Here is a 22,083-nt window from a genome sequence, read left to right as displayed (position 1 = left end):
AGTTAACAAGCTTCAAATGCATGGATAAATATGTTAATGACAAATTCCGAGGTGCTCCGATCACTTTCATCTGTTCGGAATAGTTTATTTTGATCATGGTCATAAGAAGGTTTATAACTCATGTTATCACAGAAGATTCTTTAAAATGACATTCAGATGTACAAATTGCTGACGAAATATGATATGACATTGGTTTTGTCGGTAAGAGCGTCCATCAACATACTGAATGGCACAACAATGGCTATATTTATTTGGTGTGAAATCAAACGTTTACTGATTAACAAGTGGCGCTATTTCACTGATGTATATTTATGTAGAATATGAAAGGAACCCACCAATTTTCTATTACATTTTGATATGCTTTTTAAAAGTTGTAGTTATATGTGATGTGATCCATATCTGTTTAAAATCCCCATGGCTAGTTGGATCATCTCTCTAAGCTTGATTGTGCTCGGTTCAGTATAAGGTGGCTTATCTCGTTTTAAGTGAATTGAATTGTTGTATCCTTGACAGGAAATTCTGAAACTGTGCATTTTGAGCTTTACTTATATCAGTTTCAATAATTTGTGCAAACATGTATCAGGGAATAATTCCAGACCACCTGAACATATTTAAAGGGGGTTACGGTTAAGCCAGAGAGGTTACGGTCGAAAACAAGCAGACGTATTCAAATAATTCATGATATTGGCTCCCATATAGGGATTCAGGAATAATACTTTGCATTACTTTGACAACTATAACTGTCACATGCAGAAACTTGAGTTATTTCTTAGAGGAAGGAGTTTCTCTTGATCAGTTTAGCGACTAGTAAGCTAGAGGTCCTGGGTTTGAATCCTATGAAAGACATTGAAATATTGAATGACCTCTGTTACACTTTTTTCCATAAACTATATCTGTGCAACTCATGTTGGCTAAAGGGAAATTCCAACTAGCCCCAGGCTAGTAAGATTTATTACTTCAACTTCTATACTACTTGCTCCTTCACAAGTTTTCAAGTCTTTATCCCCAAAGATACCACAACCTAGATTTGATATCTCCAAGGAAACATCCCAACCACCTATTGCTTCTATCCTTGGATTGGTACACCACCAACCATGAAATAGGAAGGAGTAATGAAAAACGATGTCATGGTGGTTAGGGCTTAACTAGTGACCAGTTGATCTCACTACCAAAGATCTAGGCTAGTGATTAAGGTGATCAGTTCTCTTAAATTCTAAACTAGTACAACAAAATACAAAAAATAGCACATTCATCAAAAAAAAAACTTAAAGTGTACAGAAATCTTTACACTGACACCAGCTTGCATTTTGTAAAACATTTAATATTAGTAAAAAAAAACTCTTAACAGAGTAGTAGAGAACCCCATGAAGGAAGGTAAGTATATGTTTTGGCTAGCGAGGCAAGCAGTCATCGTTCTGATAATGGCTAGCCTAAGTAGGCGAAACATGTAAACTAATAATAAAACCATGGAAACCAGATGTTGATGCTCTATCTACTTTGTCATCTGTATTTAATATTAATGTTATCGTTAAAAGTAAAATCGTGTCACTTTTCTAAAACAAAATACTAAATAAAAATCTAGTATTCTGTAATTATATATGACAAGGGAGATAATTCAAATCAATCTCTGCCTGATCCCATGGTCTAACAAGGATCTTTTGAGACGCTTTAAGTTGAAATCAACCCATCATGTCATAGCAAATAAAGACATGAATATTTGTAGGATACCTTTTGCAGGTGAGTCTAGATATATAGTGGGCCCTCACAATTTGAATCCAGGACTCTAATATTGGACACCCAAAAATCACTGAATTAGAACTCTTCTTCTCTGGAGGTACAATACATATATATATATAGAAAAAACTTGATTTGACGAGATGCGAGTAAATTATAAATAAAAATGATTTTTGACAAAAGAAGAAAGACGTTACATTTTGCACTAGCGCTTTCACTATTAGATCTTCAGGTGCATAGTAACTGTACATAATGGTGTGGCGTCACAACATGTTATCTGTTGATGACGTCATAATATAAAAGGGGCATAATTATATTTTGCAAACTTTACAATGCGGTTAAACATTAATATTCAAGTCTGGTTTTAAAATGTTTATAATTTCTGACTCCTTGGCTTCTCTTTGTATTCGATTGGTTTCAGATGAAAAAGTATACAGGGGGAAGATTTGGAAAAAGCCGTCGTTGCATCCTGCTATGTGTCGGCTGATTGGTAGATGTCTATATCTTTCGTGGGATATTTGTTCGCGATATAATGTTACGCGTTTGCGGAGGTTTTCTGTTTGTCCTATATAGAAACTTCCACATTTTGGACAAAGGATTAAGTAAATCACGCTTTATATATATAATATATATATATATATGACATATACATTTACATTTTGAGTTGCATCTTCATAGTGCATGTACAATTTTGGAAAATGACGCAAAAAAGATGGATATGCACATGAGCTTTGTTTTAACCCTTTCACCCTTGTTTTAGCGAGTCATGACCAGTTATTTCACTCTTAGTGGTTGGCAATACTTTGTTCATGTATATGATACTGTGTATTTGTGTTTCAGATGCGAAATTGAAAATATTACGAAATGTCTACTGTAACATCAGGCTTACGATGTCAGCTTAACAGAATGCAACTTCACAAGTGGAGGTCGAGGTCACAGACTTTATTAGAAAACAGTGAAAAAATTGCTTCAAATTTACATATTCCAGCAATGAATGGCGCAGTATTTTTTAAAAGTGGAAATAATGGAGGTCACATGTACAGTTACCGTAAAAGGAGGACACTTATTCCTGGTGTTTGGCAAAATCACCCCTGGATTCTAGACAGTAGACTTCATAGATTTAAACACTGGAAAGATTTTAATTTTGAGAAAAGATTTTCATTTTCTTTAAAATCTCGTGGCCCATCGACTTTGTCAACACAACAGAAGATATACAACTTAGCATGTAAGTCACCAAATATGGAAAAAGGTCATCATGAGAAACTTCTAGGTTATTCATTCCAACAAAATGTTCATGGAATTCAAACATATCGTAGGGTTCCAGTAAGGTCAAGTTCTCTCATGCGTTCTGTACAGACTTGCAGGCAAAAGCTCTTCATTTGTCGCCACATTAGTACTTGCACTCAGGACCAGAAGAAGAAGGAGAGTGTGAAAGATATAGATGTGGTAAAAGAAATGGAGAAAAAAGGCGACAAGTCCCGGAAAACTATCAGGAAGAAAGTACAGCCAGTCATACGACAGGTAATTCAGAGGAAATGTGTTACTCAGAAAATATACACCATGACGTCATTAAATACAATTACTTTCTTGTCTCTTAAACTAGATGTGAAATGGCAGGAAGTCAGGAAAGATATTGTTACTCAGAAAAATATACACCATGACGTCATTAAATACAATTACTTTCTTGTCTCTTAAACTAGATGTGAAATGGCAGGAAGTCAGGAAAGATATTGTTACTCAGAAAAATATACATAAAATTGTATGACGTCATTAAATACAATTACTTTCTTGTCTCTTAAACTAGATGTGAAATGGCAGGAAGTCAGGAAAGATATTGTTACTCAGAAAAATATACATCATTGTATGACGTCATTAAATACAATTACTTTCTTGTCTCTTAAACTAGATGTGAAATGGCAGGAAGTCAGGAAAGATATTGTTACTCAGAAAAATATACATAAAATTGTATGACGTCATTAAATACAATTACTTTCTTGTCTCTTAAACTAGATGTGAAATGGCAGGAAGTCAGGAAAGATATTGTTACTCAGAAAATATACACCATTGTATGACGTCATTAAATACAATCACTTTCTTGTCTCTTAAACTAGATGTGAAATGGCAGAAAGTCAGGAAAGATATTGTTACTCAGAAAAATATACATAAAATTGTATGATGTCATTAAATACAATTACTTTCTTGTCTCTTAAACTAGAGTCAGGAAGGATATTGTTTTTGTTGAGGACTACGTCTATACCTTCAAACACATTCAATATTTATCCAATATTCATGAATAATGGATTGTATGAATTGTTTAGAAATTAATTTTCACCGAACACGTACTGAGTTTTAATGGCTTCATATTTCTGCACGATATAGGTATTAAAGGTAATCTACCAATTTTTGTTTCAAATTTTCTATCAGAAAGAGTCTGGAATGGAACAACCCTTTCCAATGTCCATCAGCAGGAAATGTTTTTATCTCTATTTGATTAAAAATTTTATGAAAAAGATTATTCAGATATTAGACCTTAAAATTCAGGTAAAAACCAGGTTACATCCAGGAATCAAAATTCTTTGAAATCAAGATTCAAGATGCTGTTTTGTGAACTAAATATACCTTGTATAAAAGATATTTTCAAACAAATTTCACAGGGTAAACCCAATGTTGCTAGGATGGGTAACTCTGTCTTTTCCCACAGACAGGTAAATGTACAGATTTTATTGGTGTGAGATTTTCTTGTCTCGCACTTTGGTTGAGACGGGGGGGGGGGGGGGGGGGGGGGGATTCCCCTGTCTGGACAACAGTGTATGACAATTCACTGACAACTTATCAACAATTGAATCATGTTAATGATGTGAAACGTTGGTACAACAAAAATAGAAACTAGTACTAACAGGGTTAGTGAAAAATAATCATTCATCCCTTTGTTGATTGGGTGATCTTAACCCATGGGAAAAAATGTTTACTTTGCAAACACTCTGTAATCCTCATGTTTGTAAACTTTATCTTCTTTTTTCTCAGGCTGAGATCTCCCTGTCTCACCTCCATGGGGTGAAAGATTCTATAAATTTCTCATGGGGTAGGGAGAGATAGGTGGCATGCACCTAATGCTACTCACAATAGTGTAGAATCATCATTTTCTGTGGTGTAATCATGTCGCAAGTTGATGACATCATCAATTTTGATGCACATTTGAGGGGACATTGATGATGTGATGAATATATATACACCTGTATGTTCAAGTATGTTTGAAAGATAGTTAAACATGGGTTTGTTCTGTGGACAAGCCTCGTGTAGACCAGCCAAACTCTTCACCACGGTTGAGACACCCCTGTTCACTAGATAGACCCATGTAAGATTCATGATTTTTTTTTGTGTCTATAGGTTCCTCGTCAAGTGACAGTGTATACTGTTGGAGATGAACTAAACTTTGAAAGCTTCACAAAACATCTGGCTGTAGAGCAACTTTATGATGTATCCCAAATGCCAGAAGGTGAGTACCTCTGGTATAATGCTTTAAATATCTAACTACATGATATACCATAAGGAAAGTATAGAATTATAAATGTCATTCTCCCAGACATCAGAAGGAGAGTATAAAATCATAAATGGCATTCTCCCAGACATCAGAAGGATAGTATAAAATTATAAATGGCATTCTTCCAGACATCAGAAGGAAAGTGTAAAATCATAAATGGCATTCTCCCAGACAGAAGGAGACTGTAAAATTATAAATTCGTAAATATTAGTGTCCCTTATACCAAAAGGCGAGTACAATTGTCAGTCTCCACATCCCAAAAAGAGACTATGAAGCTTTGTGTATTAATGTACCATAACTGGCATAAGGAGAGTGTAAAATTATTAATATGAGTCTTTTGAATACCAAAAGGAGATTATAGAATTATAAATATCAGCTTCCTTGATACCGAAAAGCAAGTACCATATAATTTTAGTCTCTTGGGTACCAAAAGGAAAGTATAATGTTGTAAATTCCAGTGCATGACAATATATTGGAATTTATAAGTGAATATATTATATTATATATACACATGGGATAAAGAAACTTAAGGTAAACTTTGAAGATGATTCTAGGCAAGACATTGAGTATAATGTTCAATAATTTTTAGTAAGAATGAAGATTAATCCATACAGAACAAACTGCAAAATCAACCATTTGTAACGAGTAAGTGATTTAGGAGTAATTGAAGGGAATGACAGAGAATTCTGTAATTTGAAATAAAAATGGACTGATTGTGGGAGCTGGCTAGTCAATACCGTATAGGTCCCCCATTCGTTCTCTCCACAGCCCTAATTCTCCGAAGCATGAAATTCATGTGTGAGTTTATCCTCCTTATTGGGATGTTGGCCCATTCTTAAAAGAGGGCTGCTATCAGTTAGGCAAGAGTAACAGGGGGAGGCTGGCATTATCGAACCTTTCTATCCAGCTGGTCCTATAAGTGCTCAATAGAGGATAGGTCAGGGCTGTATGACAGCCAGTCCAGTGGGAAGATATTTTTAGTGAGAATGTCACGGCAGGTCCTTGTTACATGGGGCTGAGCATTATCCTTCTGGAATGTTAGTGTGTTTTTTCTGCAATATTGGGACAACATGGGGTTGGAGGATCTCATCTCTATACCTAATGGCAATTAAATTACCCACAACCAAAACCAGTGGTGATTTAGCTCAATGTGTGGTCCTTCCCCACACCATAACTGATCCACCCCCAAGCTATCCATCTCTACTACGCAGCAGTTGGCAAAATGTTCTCCATGACGTCGGTATACACGACGTTGAACGTCTGCTCAGAACCACGTTCACTGCCTCAATAGGAATACTCTGGGGACATATGCTGCCAACCAAGCCATATGGCGCTGGCGACAAATAGTGGTAAGGGGCAGACCTAAAAATAGGTGCCTGCAGAGCAACTTCCCACAATTGTTTCCTTACACCTTTTGCATGGATAGGATGGTTATGAGTACCTGTGGTATAAAGGGCAGATTCAGTGACACTGTGGTGCCGAGTGCACAAATGTGTGAGATGAATATACCTGTCCTGACTTTGTGACGTCACACGTGGACACCCAGACCTGGGTCTGTCAGCAACTTGCCAAGTTTCCTTTAGACGTCGAACAAAATATGGACGCTGAAATGTCTGGCAACCTGTATTTGCATTTGACCCCTGACCTCCTCTGAATTCCCGTCAGCCTTGCCATTGTTTAATGTTGTCAGAATTTAATCAAAGTATCTGAAAATAATGTGTTTCTATGAAGACTACCTAATGGTATGACAAGCAGTATAACTTGCTGTCACAACACTGCTGTGCAGGAGATTTTACCGTTACGTGCTTTCCCCGTAAGACAACAACAGGCACTACAATAAAGAAACATTCAATACAGGACCACGTGCACTGTAGCCTAGACATTTGCATGACCAATTTTCATTGTTTTTGAACGTGTTCGCAAGATATTGCAAAGAATGTCACCCAGGGTTTCCTGATCCCTTTATGTATTGTTCAATTGATGAAAACCACAACATATCTTTGTTTTGTTGTTTACCCACAGACCTTCTGGATAAAGTCATTCATGTGACCTCGCGGTATCAACCAGAAAACTACCCCAAAAAGGACATTTTCTTTTTCAGGTAAGACCTTTATTGCTGTCTCCACTACATACATATTTTCTGTACATGCTTTTTCATTATTGAATTCTGAAGAAGAAAATTTTGACGCTGGCATCATATATCCTTTGTAAAGTGTTGGTTATTGTCTTATAATTGCCATTGAAAAGCGTTGGAAATATGAATTCTAGTACGGTAAAAGATTGGGATCGTGAATCACGTCCGATAACAAGTGAAAATATGCATTGAATTTCTTGCTGTCGGCATTCATGAGCTTATGAATGCCAACTGAACAAAGGTTAATTCCATGAAGCATGTTATGTGGCAGAATTATGAACTGAACCTTTGACACCTTCAAATATTGCATCAATTTGAAATATATATATGACGACTTTTATCAAATTCTGTTATATGTGGTATTAAAAACTCCTTTTTGTGATTTTGTCTCTCGATCTGTTTATCATTGTTATATCATCACTCAATGTACATGAAAATATTTTTGATATTTTATTTACATTTTTTTTTTATATTTATCTCATTGTCTTAAAATCTTGATAAGAAATCATACACCATTTTAATACAAGTCAACTTTCTTTTGGGTACAATTTCCTCAATCAAAACAAATTCACAAAAGTTAATGGCTGCAAATCAAGTCATTGATAATAAAATAACAATAAAAAAATGTAACAGTGTAATATGTCCTGTTTCATGAAAGTTCAGTTAATTTGAACTTTTTTTGCGATTTGAAATTTCACAGAAGTTTTGAATGTAGCTGTAACAGAAAATTGGTTGATATTGGTCTTATGATATTCCTAGATAGCCATCACATCAATCCCTTAACTCAAATTTGGAGTTTGATTACGGGATGGTCAGAAATGTTATGATGGTATTTTTTTACTGAAACTTTAATGGATGCAAATGGACATTTCCAGATGAAGGCTTATTGCTAGACATATATGATTGTTCTTTTGATGTGAGAAATAATGTACGATTTGGACTTGGATTTTTTTTATGTTTCAGTGAGGGATCAGTTGTGTTTTGGAATGTACATGAAGATGAGGTATGTGCAATACAAATGGCTACTTGTTTGATAAATATTTCATGAATGTGACTAAACATATATATATTTTTAATGAAAGATTTTCCACATACACATTGTAACAAACCATGACTACATGGTTCTCGAAGGTGCTGAATTTATATTTTGAATTGCAAACAAAAAAGAAAAAATCTAAAATGTGCAAGTTTTATTGCCTGCAATTAGTCAGAATTAAATTGCAGTTTTGATAAGGTTTTTCCATTTTTCCATTCATTCATAAATTTTAATCTTAACCTGTTGCTCTTGCTGTTTGAAATATATTTTTATACAGAACTGTGGAACTGATAATTGCCCATAGCCATGATTTAAAGATCTTACAACAAAATTTCCAAATTTATTCCAGAAAAAAATTTAAATTCAACAAATTTACTAGCTTCTTCAAGAGAAATTTCACCTTCTTAACTTTCTTCAACAGTGAGTTTAGGAATGTTTTCACGGTTTAGATAATCTTCTATCTTGACATCTATTAAATATAAATTTTCTTATAAAGATTTTCATAAAATAACTTAAGCCTTTCTAAAACAATTTCTTGATTTGCGATGGTAGATTCTTCATCTGTTTCAATTTTGGGAATTATCCGCGACGAAAAGTTTCTGTTTTCCAAGCCGAAAAGATATCTTGATGGTTTCTCCCCTTCCTCAATCCATTGAGCTCTTGACCTCACTAAGCTACCTTATATATTTAGGATTCTAAGCTCTTCTAATTCCTTTTTCTAAATTTCTATCTTGACTTTGTTTACGTTGTCTTTTTGTTTTAATTTTGAATGGTATTTTTCAGTTGTATAGTTCTTTTCCTTTGTCTATACGAATAGTGTAATATAGTCTTTATCTCTGATATTCATTAAAAGGACATCTTAAACTTGTTAGATATAAGAGATTGAAGGAAAAGGATTGATCTGATCTATAACCTGGCTATATCAATGTATTTTTTATACTAGATAATAAACTGTGTGAAACGAGGAAAAAATTCTAGCCTGGACTGTTTTAATGGATTTTTTACTTAAGGTGTATCTTCTATATACTATCTATATATATCCGCTAGATTTTCCTGGTAAGTCAATTTAAAAGTTTTCCTTGTGCATGTGGATTAAGAATGTTTTTGTATGTTTTATCATACTTAATGTCAGGGTTTAGAAAAGGTTAAAATCATCACATATTACTGTTTTCTCAAAGGATTAAATGGTTTCTTTCAGATTGTCAAAGGTCTGGGTTTTCTGAATTCAGTCCATCAACAGAAATAAGTGTGAAAGTGACCGATTCAGTCTCTATTTTAATAGCTAAGAAATTACTACCGGTAACTCTTTTTTTTCTGGCTCTAAATTCCAAATTGTTGTTAAATAAAACATTCACCCCTTTAGAGAGTTGGACTTGAACGAACTAAAGAAACATTCATAACCTCATTCATTTCTGATAATATTTTCCTGATTCTCAACAAAGTGTGTATCCTGTATACAGTAAATATTACATTTCTTGTCACAAAAAAAAAAAGGAGAAAATGTCTTTTCGCTTAAGCTGGTCACCTAATACATGGCAATTTGCCCACACAATAGAGATATCACCTGTTGCTGTACAGATATTTTGTAAGGAAAATCTCATGGAGGAGGAAGGAAAGAGTGAGGGGAGAGAATAAAACAATAGATATCTAACAAGATTTAACTGTGGAACTCGTTCACAACTGCTAACTTACACACCCTTTCTTTTTGCATCTTTTTGAATAATGTCTAAGCGGAAAGTAGCTATGAAACCTGAAAGTCATACAGGAAACTTAAACCCCAAAACCGGGTAATGGAATCCAAAAAGGCGAACGTGATGTGAAATGAAAATGGAGAAAAAGAATCCAGACCAAAAAAACATTGCAGTCAGGAGTAATAGTACAAGTAAAGAAACTATATTTCTTTGGTGTTTCTATTAACATAAGGAATTGGTTCATGAGGGATAATTTGTGAATTTTGCTTAAAAACTGTTTTCTCTAATATTCACCCTAATTTGGCCTGTAACATCATTGTGGGAAGACTTCCATTTCCCAATGAATGCTAGATTATTCAAGTTTATAAAAAAAAATTTTGTTTGATATTTTTTGAAGAACACCCACATTCTCTTTGTATTTTGGTCTGATGACAATTAAGCTCAAAGTCTTGATGTATTTTACAACACTAGTGAAGTAAAATTTGATATTTAATTAACTTTCATACAGGTAAGCTTTGATATTTAATAAACGTTGATATTACATTCTTGTATCTCAGTCAGAAAGTAACTTTTCTTGTTGAAAAAGATGATCTTCTTGAAGAAAAGTCTGGATGAAGGGATCACATGAAAAATGTTGATTGATGTCAATCATAATACATTTCACTTCTTCACTACATATTTGGTAGTGCAAAATGTAATGTTTGGATGTCACTTATATTGATCATAAATTCCATAGAGTAGTGCTTCTTATTGTATTTTTATATATCTTGTACAATGCAAATAGTATGAGAACTAAGGATGTGAAAAATTAACATTTAATCCACAAGTTGATAAGAAGAATTAATTTCCCAGAAACTTTTAACGTTTGTTTTTTCAGAGGTTGAAAATACTGAAGGACATGATGAAACATTGTGTGGAGTTAAATGACATGAAACTGATAATGGATGAGAGCGACAGTCTGGAGGTCCAGCCTACCAAGTGAGTACCACAGTAAATAGGGTGAGAGTTTGGTGACAGTCTGAAGGTCCAGCCTACCAAGTGAGTACCACAGTAAATAGGGTGAGACTTTGGCGACAGTCTGGAGGTCCAGCCTACCAAGTAAGTAACAAAGTAAATAGGGTGAGAATTTGGCGACAGCCTTGAGGTCCAGCCTACCAAGTGAGTACAACAGTAAATAGGGTAAGAGTTTGGCGACAGTCTGGAGGTCCAGCCTACCAAGTGACTACCACAGTAAATAGGGTGAGAGTTTGGCGACAGCCTGGAGTTCCAGCCTACCGAGTGAGTACCACAGTAAATAGGGTGAGAGTTTGGTGACAGTCTGAAGGTCCAGCCTACCAAGTGAGTACCACAGTAAATAGGGTGAGACTTTGGCGACAGTCTGGAGGTCCAGCCTACCAAGTAACAAAGTAAATAGGGTGAGAATTTGGCGACAGCCTTGAGGTCCAGCCTACCAAGTGAGTACAACAGTAAATAGGGTGAGAGTTTGGCGACAGTCTGGAGGTCCAGCCTACCAAGTGACTACCACAGTAAATAGGGTGAGAGTTTGGCGACAGCCTGGAGTTCCAGCCTACCGAGTGAGTACCACAGTAAATAGGGTGAGAGTTTGGTGACAGTCTGGAGGTCCAGCCTACCGAGTGAGTACCACAGTAAATAGGGTGAGAATTTGGCGACAGTCTGGAGGTCCAGCCTACCAAATGAGTACCACAGAAAATAGGGTGAGAATTTGGCGACAGTCTGGAGGTTCAGTCTACCTCGTGAATACCACAGTAAATAAGGTGAGAATTTGGGGACAGTCTGGAGGTCATCCCTACTAAGTGAATACCACAGCAAATAGAATAACAATTTGATTTTATAGGATGTTTACTGTATCCTGGGGTACACAGGCCTGCTAGTCCTTCCCTTTCGTATCACACCTTTCATACATACACCTTTTTGGTCTTCATACATGATCTACGCACCGCTTGAGAACAAAATCCATCGTTATCACCAAATGCTCTATTTCATAGATATCTGACTTCGAACGGACAAAAATGATCAAATTTAGTGGAAATTTTGTGAGGAGGAGAAAAAGCTTATTGCACCACCTCAAAAGCTGCAGAGTTATGCCCATTGAATACCAATATATTTATATCATTATTTGCGCAAAGGTTATGGTCATTCTTTTATGTTACTGTAAATTGATATATTTTCTAGGGGCTCAAATTTTGTGTCTTTCCGAAAATAAACATTTTTATTGATTTTTCATTTCTTGGTTAAATCTTGCTCATCAAATGCATTGATGCTATAGCTCATGTTAACTATTAATCTGTTAATCATTTCTTTGACATATAAAATTGTTGATTTGGAGTACCCACAAATTCAAAGAAAATAAATCTCACACAAAAATTAATGTTTTTACAGTATGTGTTTTTGATTCTACACAAAGATGTATTATTTTCTGCCTTCTTCAAGGAAAATTATTTTTTAAAGTCCATGTTTAGAGTGAAGGATTGATTGGAAAATGGATATGTTACAGATTGGAGACATTCCTTAATAATGACGTTATCAACATCAATGAAGATGAGGATGTGGCAGATTTAATCCTTGTCAAATACGCCTTCTCCAATGCTCTTTCACAATCAGGTATAAAATAACCAAAAAATATCATCTCAAATACAGAAAGAATTTTGGCAATTCCAAGAACATTTTTCATCAGGGAATATTTACATTTATGGTTTCATTCGCCTTTACAAAGATTGGAGAATGCAATCAATTTATTCCACTGTGGAATTAGTAGACTGCCCACTAGCCTATGCTATCATGCCAGATGAAAGGACCTGTTGACAGGATAACCGAAAATGAGAGATCTGTTTTTGGTTTGTCTTTTGCAAATTTTGTCATTACGGGAAAAGACAGATATTGATTTTAAGGGCTGAGTGAGAAAGTGTTGGTTTTTAGGTCGAGATGACCTATAGCCATCGTGCTTCGTCCGTCGTCGTGCGTCGTCCGTAAACTTTTCATTCAAAAAACTTCTTCTCAAATACAAGAAGGCCTAGGGGGCTAATACTTGGGCAATAGCATGCTGGCATGGAGCCCTACAAAGTTTGTTCAAATGAATGACCTTGACCCACTTTCAATGTCACAGGGGTCAAATATGTTAAAATATACAAACGACTTCTTCTCAATAAGCAAAAGTCCAAGAGTGCTGATATTGGGCCTGTAGGATGCTTGGAGGAGAGGCTACCAAGTTTGTTCAAATGAATGACCTCGACCTACTTTCAAGGTCACAGGGGTCAAATATGATGAAATATACAAACGACTTCTTCTCAATAAGCAAAAGTCCAAGAGTGCTGATACTGGGCCTGTAGGATGCTTGTTATTTATTTGGAATCTGCCCTGATCATCATGTTTGTATATATACACACAATCACACTAACAATATTGTCTGCAGAGCTGTTCTCTAACAACAGCAAGGATTTGCTGTAAGGGGCAATACAAATGGGAATTTTGTGGTTTAGTGACTGTGTCTGAACATAGCATGTTTATGTTTCCTAAAAACAAACAGAACACAAACTCAGCAAGGCTGATTAATGACCCATGACTTCTAGTATTACCAGATTAAAGTACATCCCTGAAAATTTTTTAAAGTCACCACATATGGAACTCTTTCTTCAGAGGTAATGAAAATTAGCTCAAAATTCTCCATTTGGTAAATACATAATTTCTGTGATTTGCTTTATCAAGTAGTGATTTTATTTTCCTTTTCAGTGAAGCTAAGCATATGGGAAACAGAACTACACAGACACAGTAAAAAATGTGAAGACATTTCTGAGGTGAGTTTCTTCTTGCTATCTTTGCCATGAATTATTTTCCTTTAACATATATACCATGGATTATTTCCCTTTATTACTATGATTGTTTGCTTGTAATGCAATGAGGGTTTGAGAGATTTGCTTTAATATCATGAGTGATTACCCTTTAGTACCTCGAGTGATTCCCTTTTAATACAATGAGTTATTCTCCTTTAATACCATGAGCAATTCCTCTTTAGTTCCTTGAGTGATTCCCCTTTAGTATCGCAAGTGATTCCCTTTTAATACAATTAGTAAATTCCTTTTAAAGACATGAGTTATTCCCCTTTAATACATCGAGTTATTCCCCTTTGATACCATGAGTGATTCCCTTAAAATTCATGAGTTGTTCCCCTTTATTGTCATGTGTGAATTCCATTTCATGTTATGAGTTATTCCCCTTTGATACCATGAGTAATTCCCTTAAAAACCATGAGTTGTTCCCCTTTAATGTCATGTACTAGTTCCATTTCTTGTTATGAGTTATTCCCCTTTAATACCTTGAGAGATTCTCCTTTAATGCCATGAGTTGTTCCCCTTTAATGCCATGAGTGAGTTCCCTTTCATGTTATGAGTTATTCCCCTTTCCTACCATGAGTGAGTTCCCTACAGTGCCTTGAGTGATTCCTGTTTAGTACCTGAAGTGATTCCCTTTTAATACATTGAGTTTTCCCCCTTTATTACCATGAGTGAGTTCCCTTTAATGTCATGAGTAATTCCCCTTTCATACCAGGACTGATTTATCTTTTATATAATGAATGATTCCACTTTAATGTGTTGAAATGTACTCCTTAGTTACACGCTGTCTTCTTGTGTCTGTAATATCTAGTGACAGTATTTGATACAAAGCCTCTACCTCCACCTTGTTGGTGCTTCATTTCTTTTAATTACATGTCTTACAATTTTCTAATTTCTACCAGAAAAATTACAAAGTTCAAAAATATCAAGATTTAGACCAGATGTTACTAATGACACCCCTAATACAATAAATGTATTATATAATATGATATAAATTACGATAGCCTTTCTTTAAACATAACTTTTAAATAAAAAATCTTTGCCCATAGTACTCTATGTATGATGTTCAGTACATACGGTGATTAATGCATTCCCATTAATACTTGGCTCACAACCCATTTATACTATGAATGGTCTCCTGTATTCTGCAACTTTTTGAGCATCTGGTTTGGTCAAAGTAATTTTGGATCAGGATGGTTTCTGGTAATTCGTTTGTATAAGGAGATTTACTTTTTACCCAAGAAACAAACTAGTCTATGTTGATGTGGTTGTGTCATGTCTTCCATTAACTTGTTGGTTTAAGCCAATTTGATATCCACATGTTGTCATACTACCATAGAAGTAATTCTGCTCCCCTGTCATTTTGGCTCTTATTATTGTGACAATTGTCTGACATCTACTGATGTACAGTGTAGAAGCAAAACTGCCTGTGCTTGACCTTGACAGCACCTTATTGTGTATGAGGGCAGTGCATCAAATCATATTCCCTGCCTGATGTTAATGGCACATTCTCAATAAAATGGTTTGTTTTTCAGCTTTAGTAACATTTACAACAGTAAAACAGAAACAAAAACATTGACGATTTTCTGGTTTAACTTCCAGGCATTAAGAAAAGGGAGTAATGTGCGTATGGACAAACAGAAGATTTTGAAAACATTGGGAGCAATTTTCACTATTCGGTGAGGTATATGTTTCACCAGTCCGCAGTCTGGTGATGAAAAAATATATGTTTAAGAAAACTTGGTTCCAAAACATAAAGGTTACATCACCAGCCATTTTTCACATCTTTTGAAGTTTTTTGGTGTAATGGTATGGATGGTGTACCATTCAAAAATAAGACATGGTAGATTATTTTAAATACTTATTTATGTAAGAAATTAGATACTTAAATTTTAGGGTAGGCTTATTTTTGAGGTTGGTTCATTTTTAAATTTACAGGATATTTTTCCCTGTGTAATGTGCATGTTGTTTATGTACAGTATTTTGAAGATGAGACATGAGAAGACTAAATTCAGTGAACAAGACACTATTGAATTATATACAGCAACAGGAGAGGTGTAAGCAGGACTATGTATAAAATTAGGTCAGAGTGCTTCAGCAGTTCACGTGTAGATAAGCAACTGTTCCACCCAAGGCTAAAATAATGTAGTTATCGTCTGTTTCCAACTCTCCTGTATTTGTATACACATACATAGGCCTGATGTCTCTAGGAACATCCTGTACTTATGAACAACTAATTATAGACAGTTTGTTTGATTTGTACCTATAGACAGTCCATGAATTTGGGTTCAGAGCTCCTGGATACCCCAGACTTTTACTGGGACAGAAATAAGCTGGAGAGCCTGTACAGACAGTGCTACAATCACCTCTGTGTCCCTCACAGGATCAAGGTAAATGTTTGTCCTAAGTAATGAGTTGTTTGGGTCCTTTGATTGTGATTATAATCCTTAGTACATGTATATTGTATGTCCGACTGAATTCTGTGAAATTTCAGAGACAGGAGATTGTTCTCCATACTTTGACCTTTTTTCAGTCTAGTACCGAGGCTTTTTTTCTTTTTTTTTTTTCTTTTTTGAAATATTATCACTTTTACAAACCAATGTAATGATCCAAATTTTGTGTAAAGAATTCTTCCAATTGCCATCTATCTCAGGACTCAATCTAGTAAAATATCTATCCTACTCCAGGACTCAATCTAGTAAAACATCTATCCCACACCGGGACTCAATCTAGTAAAACATCTATCCCTCTTCAGGACTCAATCTTGTGAAACATCTATCCCACACCGGGACTCAATCTAGTAAAACATCTATCCCACCCCAGGACTCAATCTAGTAAAACATCTATCCCTCCTCAGGACTCAATCTAGTAAAACATCTATCCCTCCTCAGGACTCAATCTAGTAAAACATCTATCCCACCCCAGGACTCAATCTAGTAAAACATCTATCCCACCCCAGGACTCAATCTGGTAAAACATCTATCCCACCTCAGGACTCAATCTGGTAAAACATCTATCCCTCTTCAGGACTCAATCTTGTGAAACATCTATCCTACTCCAGAACTCAATCTAGTAAGATATCTATCCCACCCCAGGACTCAATCCAGTAAAACATCTATCCCACCCCAGGACTCAATCTAGTAAAACATCTATCCCACCCCAGGACTCAATCTGGTAAAACATCTATCCCACCTCAGGACTCAATCTGGTAAAACATCTATCCCTCTTCAGGACTCAATCTTGTGAAACATCTATCCTACTCCAGAACTCAATCTAGTAAGATATCTATCCCACCCCAGGACTCAATCCAGTAAAACATCTATCCCACCCCAGGACTCAATCTAGTAAAACATCTATCCCTCCTCAGGACTCAATCTAGTAAAACATCTATCCCTCTTCAGGACTCAATCTTGTGAAACATCTATCCCTCTTCAGGACTCAATCTTGTGAAACATCTATCCTACTCCAGGACTCAATCTAGTAAGATATCTATCCCACCCCAGGACTCAATCCAGTAAAACATCTATCCCACACCAGGACTCAATCTAGTAAAACATCTATCCCACCCCAGGACTCAATCCAGTAAAACATCTATCCCATGCCAGGACTCAATCTAGTAAAACATCTATCCTACCCCAGGACTGAATCTAGTAAAACATCTATCCCACACCAGGACTCAATCTAGTAAAACATCTATCCTACCCCAGGACGCAATCTAGTAAAACATCTATCCCACCCGAGGACTCAATCCAGTAAAACATCTATCCCTCTTCAGGACTCAATCTTGTGAAACATCTATCCCACCTCAGGACTCAATCCAGTAAAACATCTATACCACCCCAGGACTCAATCCAGTAAAACATCTATCCCACCCCAGGACTCAATCTAGTAAAACATCTATCCCATGCCAGGACGCAATCTAGTAAAACCTTATCCCACCCGAGGACTCAATCCAGTAAAACATCTATCCCACCCGAGGACTCAATCCAGTAAAACATCTATCCCTCTTCAGGACTCAATCTTGTGAAACATCTATCCTACTTCAGGAATCAATCTTGTGAAACATCTATACCACCCCAGAACTCAATCTAGTAAAACATCTTTCCCTCTTCAGGACTCAATCTTGTGAAACATCTATCCTACCCCAGGACTCAATCCAGTAAAACATCTATCCCATGCCAGGACTCAATCTAGTAAAACATCTATCCTACCCCAGGACTCAATCTAGTAAAACATCTATCCCACACCAGGACTCAATCTAGTAAAACATCTATCCTACCCCAGGACTCAATCTAGTAAAACATCTATCCCTCTTCAGGACTCAATCTTGTGAAACATCTATCCCACACCGGGACGCAATCTAGTAAAACATCTATCCCACCCCAGGACTCAATCTAGTAAAACATCTATCCCTCCTCAGGACTCAATCTAGTAAAACATCTATCCCTCCTCAGGACTCAATCTAGTAAAACATCTATCCCACCCCAGGACTCAATCTAGTAAAACATCTATCCCACCCCAGGACTCAATCTGGTAAAACATCTATCCCACCTCAGGACTCAATCTGGTAAAACATCTATCCCTCTTCAGGACTCAATCTTGTGAAACATCTATCCTACTCCAGAACTCAATCTAGTAAGATATCTATCCCACCCCAGGACTCAATCCTGTAAAACATCTATCCCACCCCAGGACTCAATCTAGTAAAACATCTATCCCTCTTCAGGACTCAATCTTGTGAAACATCTATCCCTCTTCAGGACTCAATCTTGTGAAACATCTATCCTACTCCAGGACTCAATCTAGTAAGATATCTATCCCACCCCAGGACTCAATCCAGTAAAACATCTATCCCACACCAGGACTCAATCTAGTAAAACATCTATCCCACCCCAGGACTCAATCCAGTAAAACATCTATCCCATGCCAGGACTCAATCTAGTAAAACATCTATCCTACCCCAGGACTGAATCTAGTAAAACATCTATCCCACACCAGGACTCAATCTAGTAAAACATCTATCCTACCCCAGGACGCAATCTAGTAAAACATCTATCCCACCCGAGGACTCAATCCAGTAAAACATCTATCCCTCATCAGGACTCAATCTTGTGAAACATCTATCCCACCTCAGGACTCAATCCAGTAAAACATCTATACCACCCCAGGACTCAATCCAGTAAAACATCTATCCCACCCCAGGACTCAATCCAGTAAAACATCTATCCCACCCGAGGACTCAATCCAGTAAAACATCTATCCCTCTTCAGGACTCAATCTTGTGAAACATCTATCCTACTTCAGGACTCAATCTTGTGAAACATCTATACCACCCCAGAACTCAATCTAGTAAAACATCTTTCCCTCTTCAGGACTCAATCTTGTGAAACATCTATCCTACCCCAGGACTCAATCCAGTAAAACATCTATCCCATGCCAGGACTCAATCTAGTAAAACATCTATCCTACCCCAGGACTCAATCTAGTAAAACATCTATCCCACACCAGGACTCAATCTAGTAAAACATCTATCCTACCCCAGGACGCAATCTAGTAAAACATCTATCCCACCCGAGGACTCAATCCAGTAAAACATCTATCCCTCTTCAGGACTCAATCTTGTGAAACGTCTATCCCACCTCAGGACTCAATCCAGTAAAACATCTATACCACCCCAGGACTCAATCCAGTAAAACATCTATCCCACCCCAGGACTCAATCTAGTAAAACATCTATCCCATGCCAGGACGCAATCTAGTAAAACATCTATCCCACCCGAGGACTCAATCCAGTAAAACATCTATCCCACCCGAGGACTCAATCCAGTAAAACATCTATCCCTCTTCAGGACTCAATCTTGTGAAACATCTATCCTACTTCAGGACTCAATCTTGTGAAACATCTATACCACCCCAGAACTCAATCTAGTAAAACATCTTTCCCTCTTCAGGACTCAATCTTGTGAAACATCTATCCTACCCCAGGACGCAATCTAGTAAAACATCTATCCCACACCAGGACTCAATCTAGTAAAACATCTATCCTACCCCAGGACGCAATCTAGTAAAACATCTATCCCACCCGAGGACTCAATCCAGTAAAACATCTATCCCTCTTCAGGACTCAATCTTGTGAAACATCTATCCCACCTCAGGACTCAATCCAGTAAAACATCTATACCACCCCAGGACTCAATCCAGTAAAACATCTATCCCACACCAGGACTCAATCTAGTAAAACATCTATCCCATGCCAGGACGCAATCTAGTAAAACATCTATCCCACCCAAGGACTCAATCCAGTAAAACATCTATCCCACCCGAGGACACAGTCCAGTAAAACATCTATCCCTCTTCAGGACTCAATCTTGTGAAACATCTATCCTACTTCAGGACTCAATCTTGTGAAACATCTATACCACCCCAGAACTCAATCTAGTAAAACATCTTTCCCTCTTCAGGACTCAATCTTGTGAAACATCTATCCCTCTTCAGGACTCAATCTTGTGAAACATCTATCCTACTCCAGGACTCAATCTAGTAAGATATCTATCCTACTCCAGGACTCAATCTAGTAAAACATCTATCCCACCCCAGAACTCAATCCAGTAAAACATCTATCCTACTCCAGGACTCAATCCAGTAAAACATCTATCCCACCTGAGGACTGAATTTTTGTTGATGGGTACCACCCATAAAGTTCCATTGATAATTTCCTTTGAATCATTAGACAGGAAGCATGGTTATATTTTAACAAGTCATAGGGTCATGTACTGGAAATGCTGTAAGCATGATTGTGTAAATTCAGTGGCACAAGTAAATCTGAAATGACGCCATTGAATGCTTCAGGTGATGAATGAGAAGATGAGCTACTGTATAGAACTGCTAGAGCTTATCAAGGATTTGGAGAGCGACAAACGACACATTCGACTTGAGTGGATCATCATTTTTCTTATCGCATTCGAGGTAAGATGACAGCTCCAAATTTTCTTTTGCCTAACTTCATAAATGTTATCATAGACAAAGAAACATATCAAGCTTTTCAATGTTTAATGTCCAACTTTGTGCACCATTGCCTCGGTGGGAATTGTTTTGTAGTTTGACTGATCCTCCTTCTGCCAAATATTGTCTCAAGTGTAGATCGAAGGTGTTTAGAGAACAAATAAGTCATGTTGAGATAGAGATTTTGGTTCAACAATTTTTTGGTTCAACAATTTTGTGTTACCTGTCTTTTAGTGCTCAGGCAGAGTGTTGACCAATGTAGTCTAAAGCGTAGATCGGAAGTGTTGTGGTTCAATGCTCCCCTACCAATAGTGGTTTGCATTTCAAAGGAAGCTAAGATACAGATTCAGTGTGTGTTGTTGTGGTTGTGTCCCTAGGCAAGACATTTTGCCCTATTTACACAAGGTGGAATGTGATGGCGCTCCGGTATATCATTCAGTATGGTAGCCACCAGCTATTTACAAGGAGACCCTGCTTCAAAATTCCCTAGGTGTCAACAGGGTGATGAACCCAGCTAACAAACAAAGGGCATGTTTCTTTTTCTTGGGTTCAAGTCATATTACAAGGCAACCATATGGTGCATTTCAACTCAATGATGGACTAAGCTGGTTCTAGTTCTGTATATGTAGTGAATAGTGCTAATCACTTGCTTGTGTTTTGTGTACAAATTCCTTAACAAAATGTTATGTTCAGTTAATGCAATCCATGATATTGAAAGCTTTTTTTCTTTTACTTCAGGTTGTTCTGGAGTTGTGGAAAGGGATGAAATAATCCAAAGAAAATCAATATAAAACAAACAAATTGCAGTGTTTTTCTTGTTTATTCATAAACATAAACATATTATGACATCACAATCAATTTCTGACTGGCACATCCAATGAAAAGTGTTCTGAAATATATTACATTAGTGACAAATTTGAAAAAAATATAACAAGATGGGTGTATTCACTGGATAACAGGCCGGTTAAGTGATAAAGCGTTATGTATAGCAAATGTCACATAAAGTTTAATTTTTGGACTGCACATCGTTATTTGCTTTCGTTAACATCTTTTCTTCTATGTTGAAACTTAGGATTTCATTCATCATCTAATCTGTCA

General features: G+C 36.6%; 1 protein-coding gene across 2 annotated transcripts; it reads left to right on the top strand.

Moving 5' to 3' along the window:
- The first annotated feature begins 124 nt into the window (after positions 1-124).
- Positions 125-21,826, top strand: LOC132565382 (required for meiotic nuclear division protein 1 homolog). 2 transcript variants are annotated; one of them, XM_060230019.1, is made up of 12 exons: positions 125-201; positions 2,575-3,255; positions 5,122-5,230; positions 7,298-7,376; positions 8,373-8,412; positions 11,014-11,114; positions 12,652-12,758; positions 13,884-13,948; positions 15,587-15,663; positions 16,254-16,374; positions 20,833-20,949; positions 21,724-21,826. In XM_060230019.1, the coding sequence occupies exons 2-12, from the start codon at positions 2,599-2,601 to the stop codon at positions 21,754-21,756; spliced, it is 1,506 nt and encodes a 501-aa protein (XP_060086002.1). In that variant the 5' UTR covers positions 125-201; positions 2,575-2,598; the 3' UTR covers positions 21,757-21,826. The 2 variants fall into 2 exon arrangements, with proteins under 2 accessions (XP_060086002.1, XP_060086003.1); XM_060230020.1 differs by lacking the exons at positions 20,833-20,949; positions 21,724-21,826 and having other exon boundaries at positions 15,587-15,668; positions 16,254-16,341.
- Positions 21,827-22,083: the final 257 nt, after the last annotated feature.

Source organism: Ylistrum balloti, unplaced genomic scaffold (assembly GCF_031769215.1).
Source record: "Ylistrum balloti isolate Yb309-2 unplaced genomic scaffold, AGI_CSIRO_Ybal_v1 Utg369720, whole genome shotgun sequence".
NCBI lineage: Eukaryota > Metazoa > Mollusca > Bivalvia > Pectinida > Pectinidae > Ylistrum > Ylistrum balloti.
This window is presented reverse-complemented; position numbering and strand designations above follow the sequence as displayed.

Bases quoted from the DNA above. Each gene is read 5' to 3' on its own strand.
- LOC132565382 (XM_060230019.1), top strand. From the start codon at position 2,599: ATGTCTACTGTAACATCAGGCTTACGATGTCAGCTTAACAGAATGCAA. The intron at 8,413-11,013 runs GTATGTGCAATA...TTGTTTTTTCAG, and splicing joins GGAATGTACATGAAGATGAG to AGGTTGAAAATACTGAAGGA. The intron at 16,375-20,832 runs GTAAATGTTTGT...TGAATGCTTCAG, and splicing joins GTGTCCCTCACAGGATCAAG to GTGATGAATGAGAAGATGAG.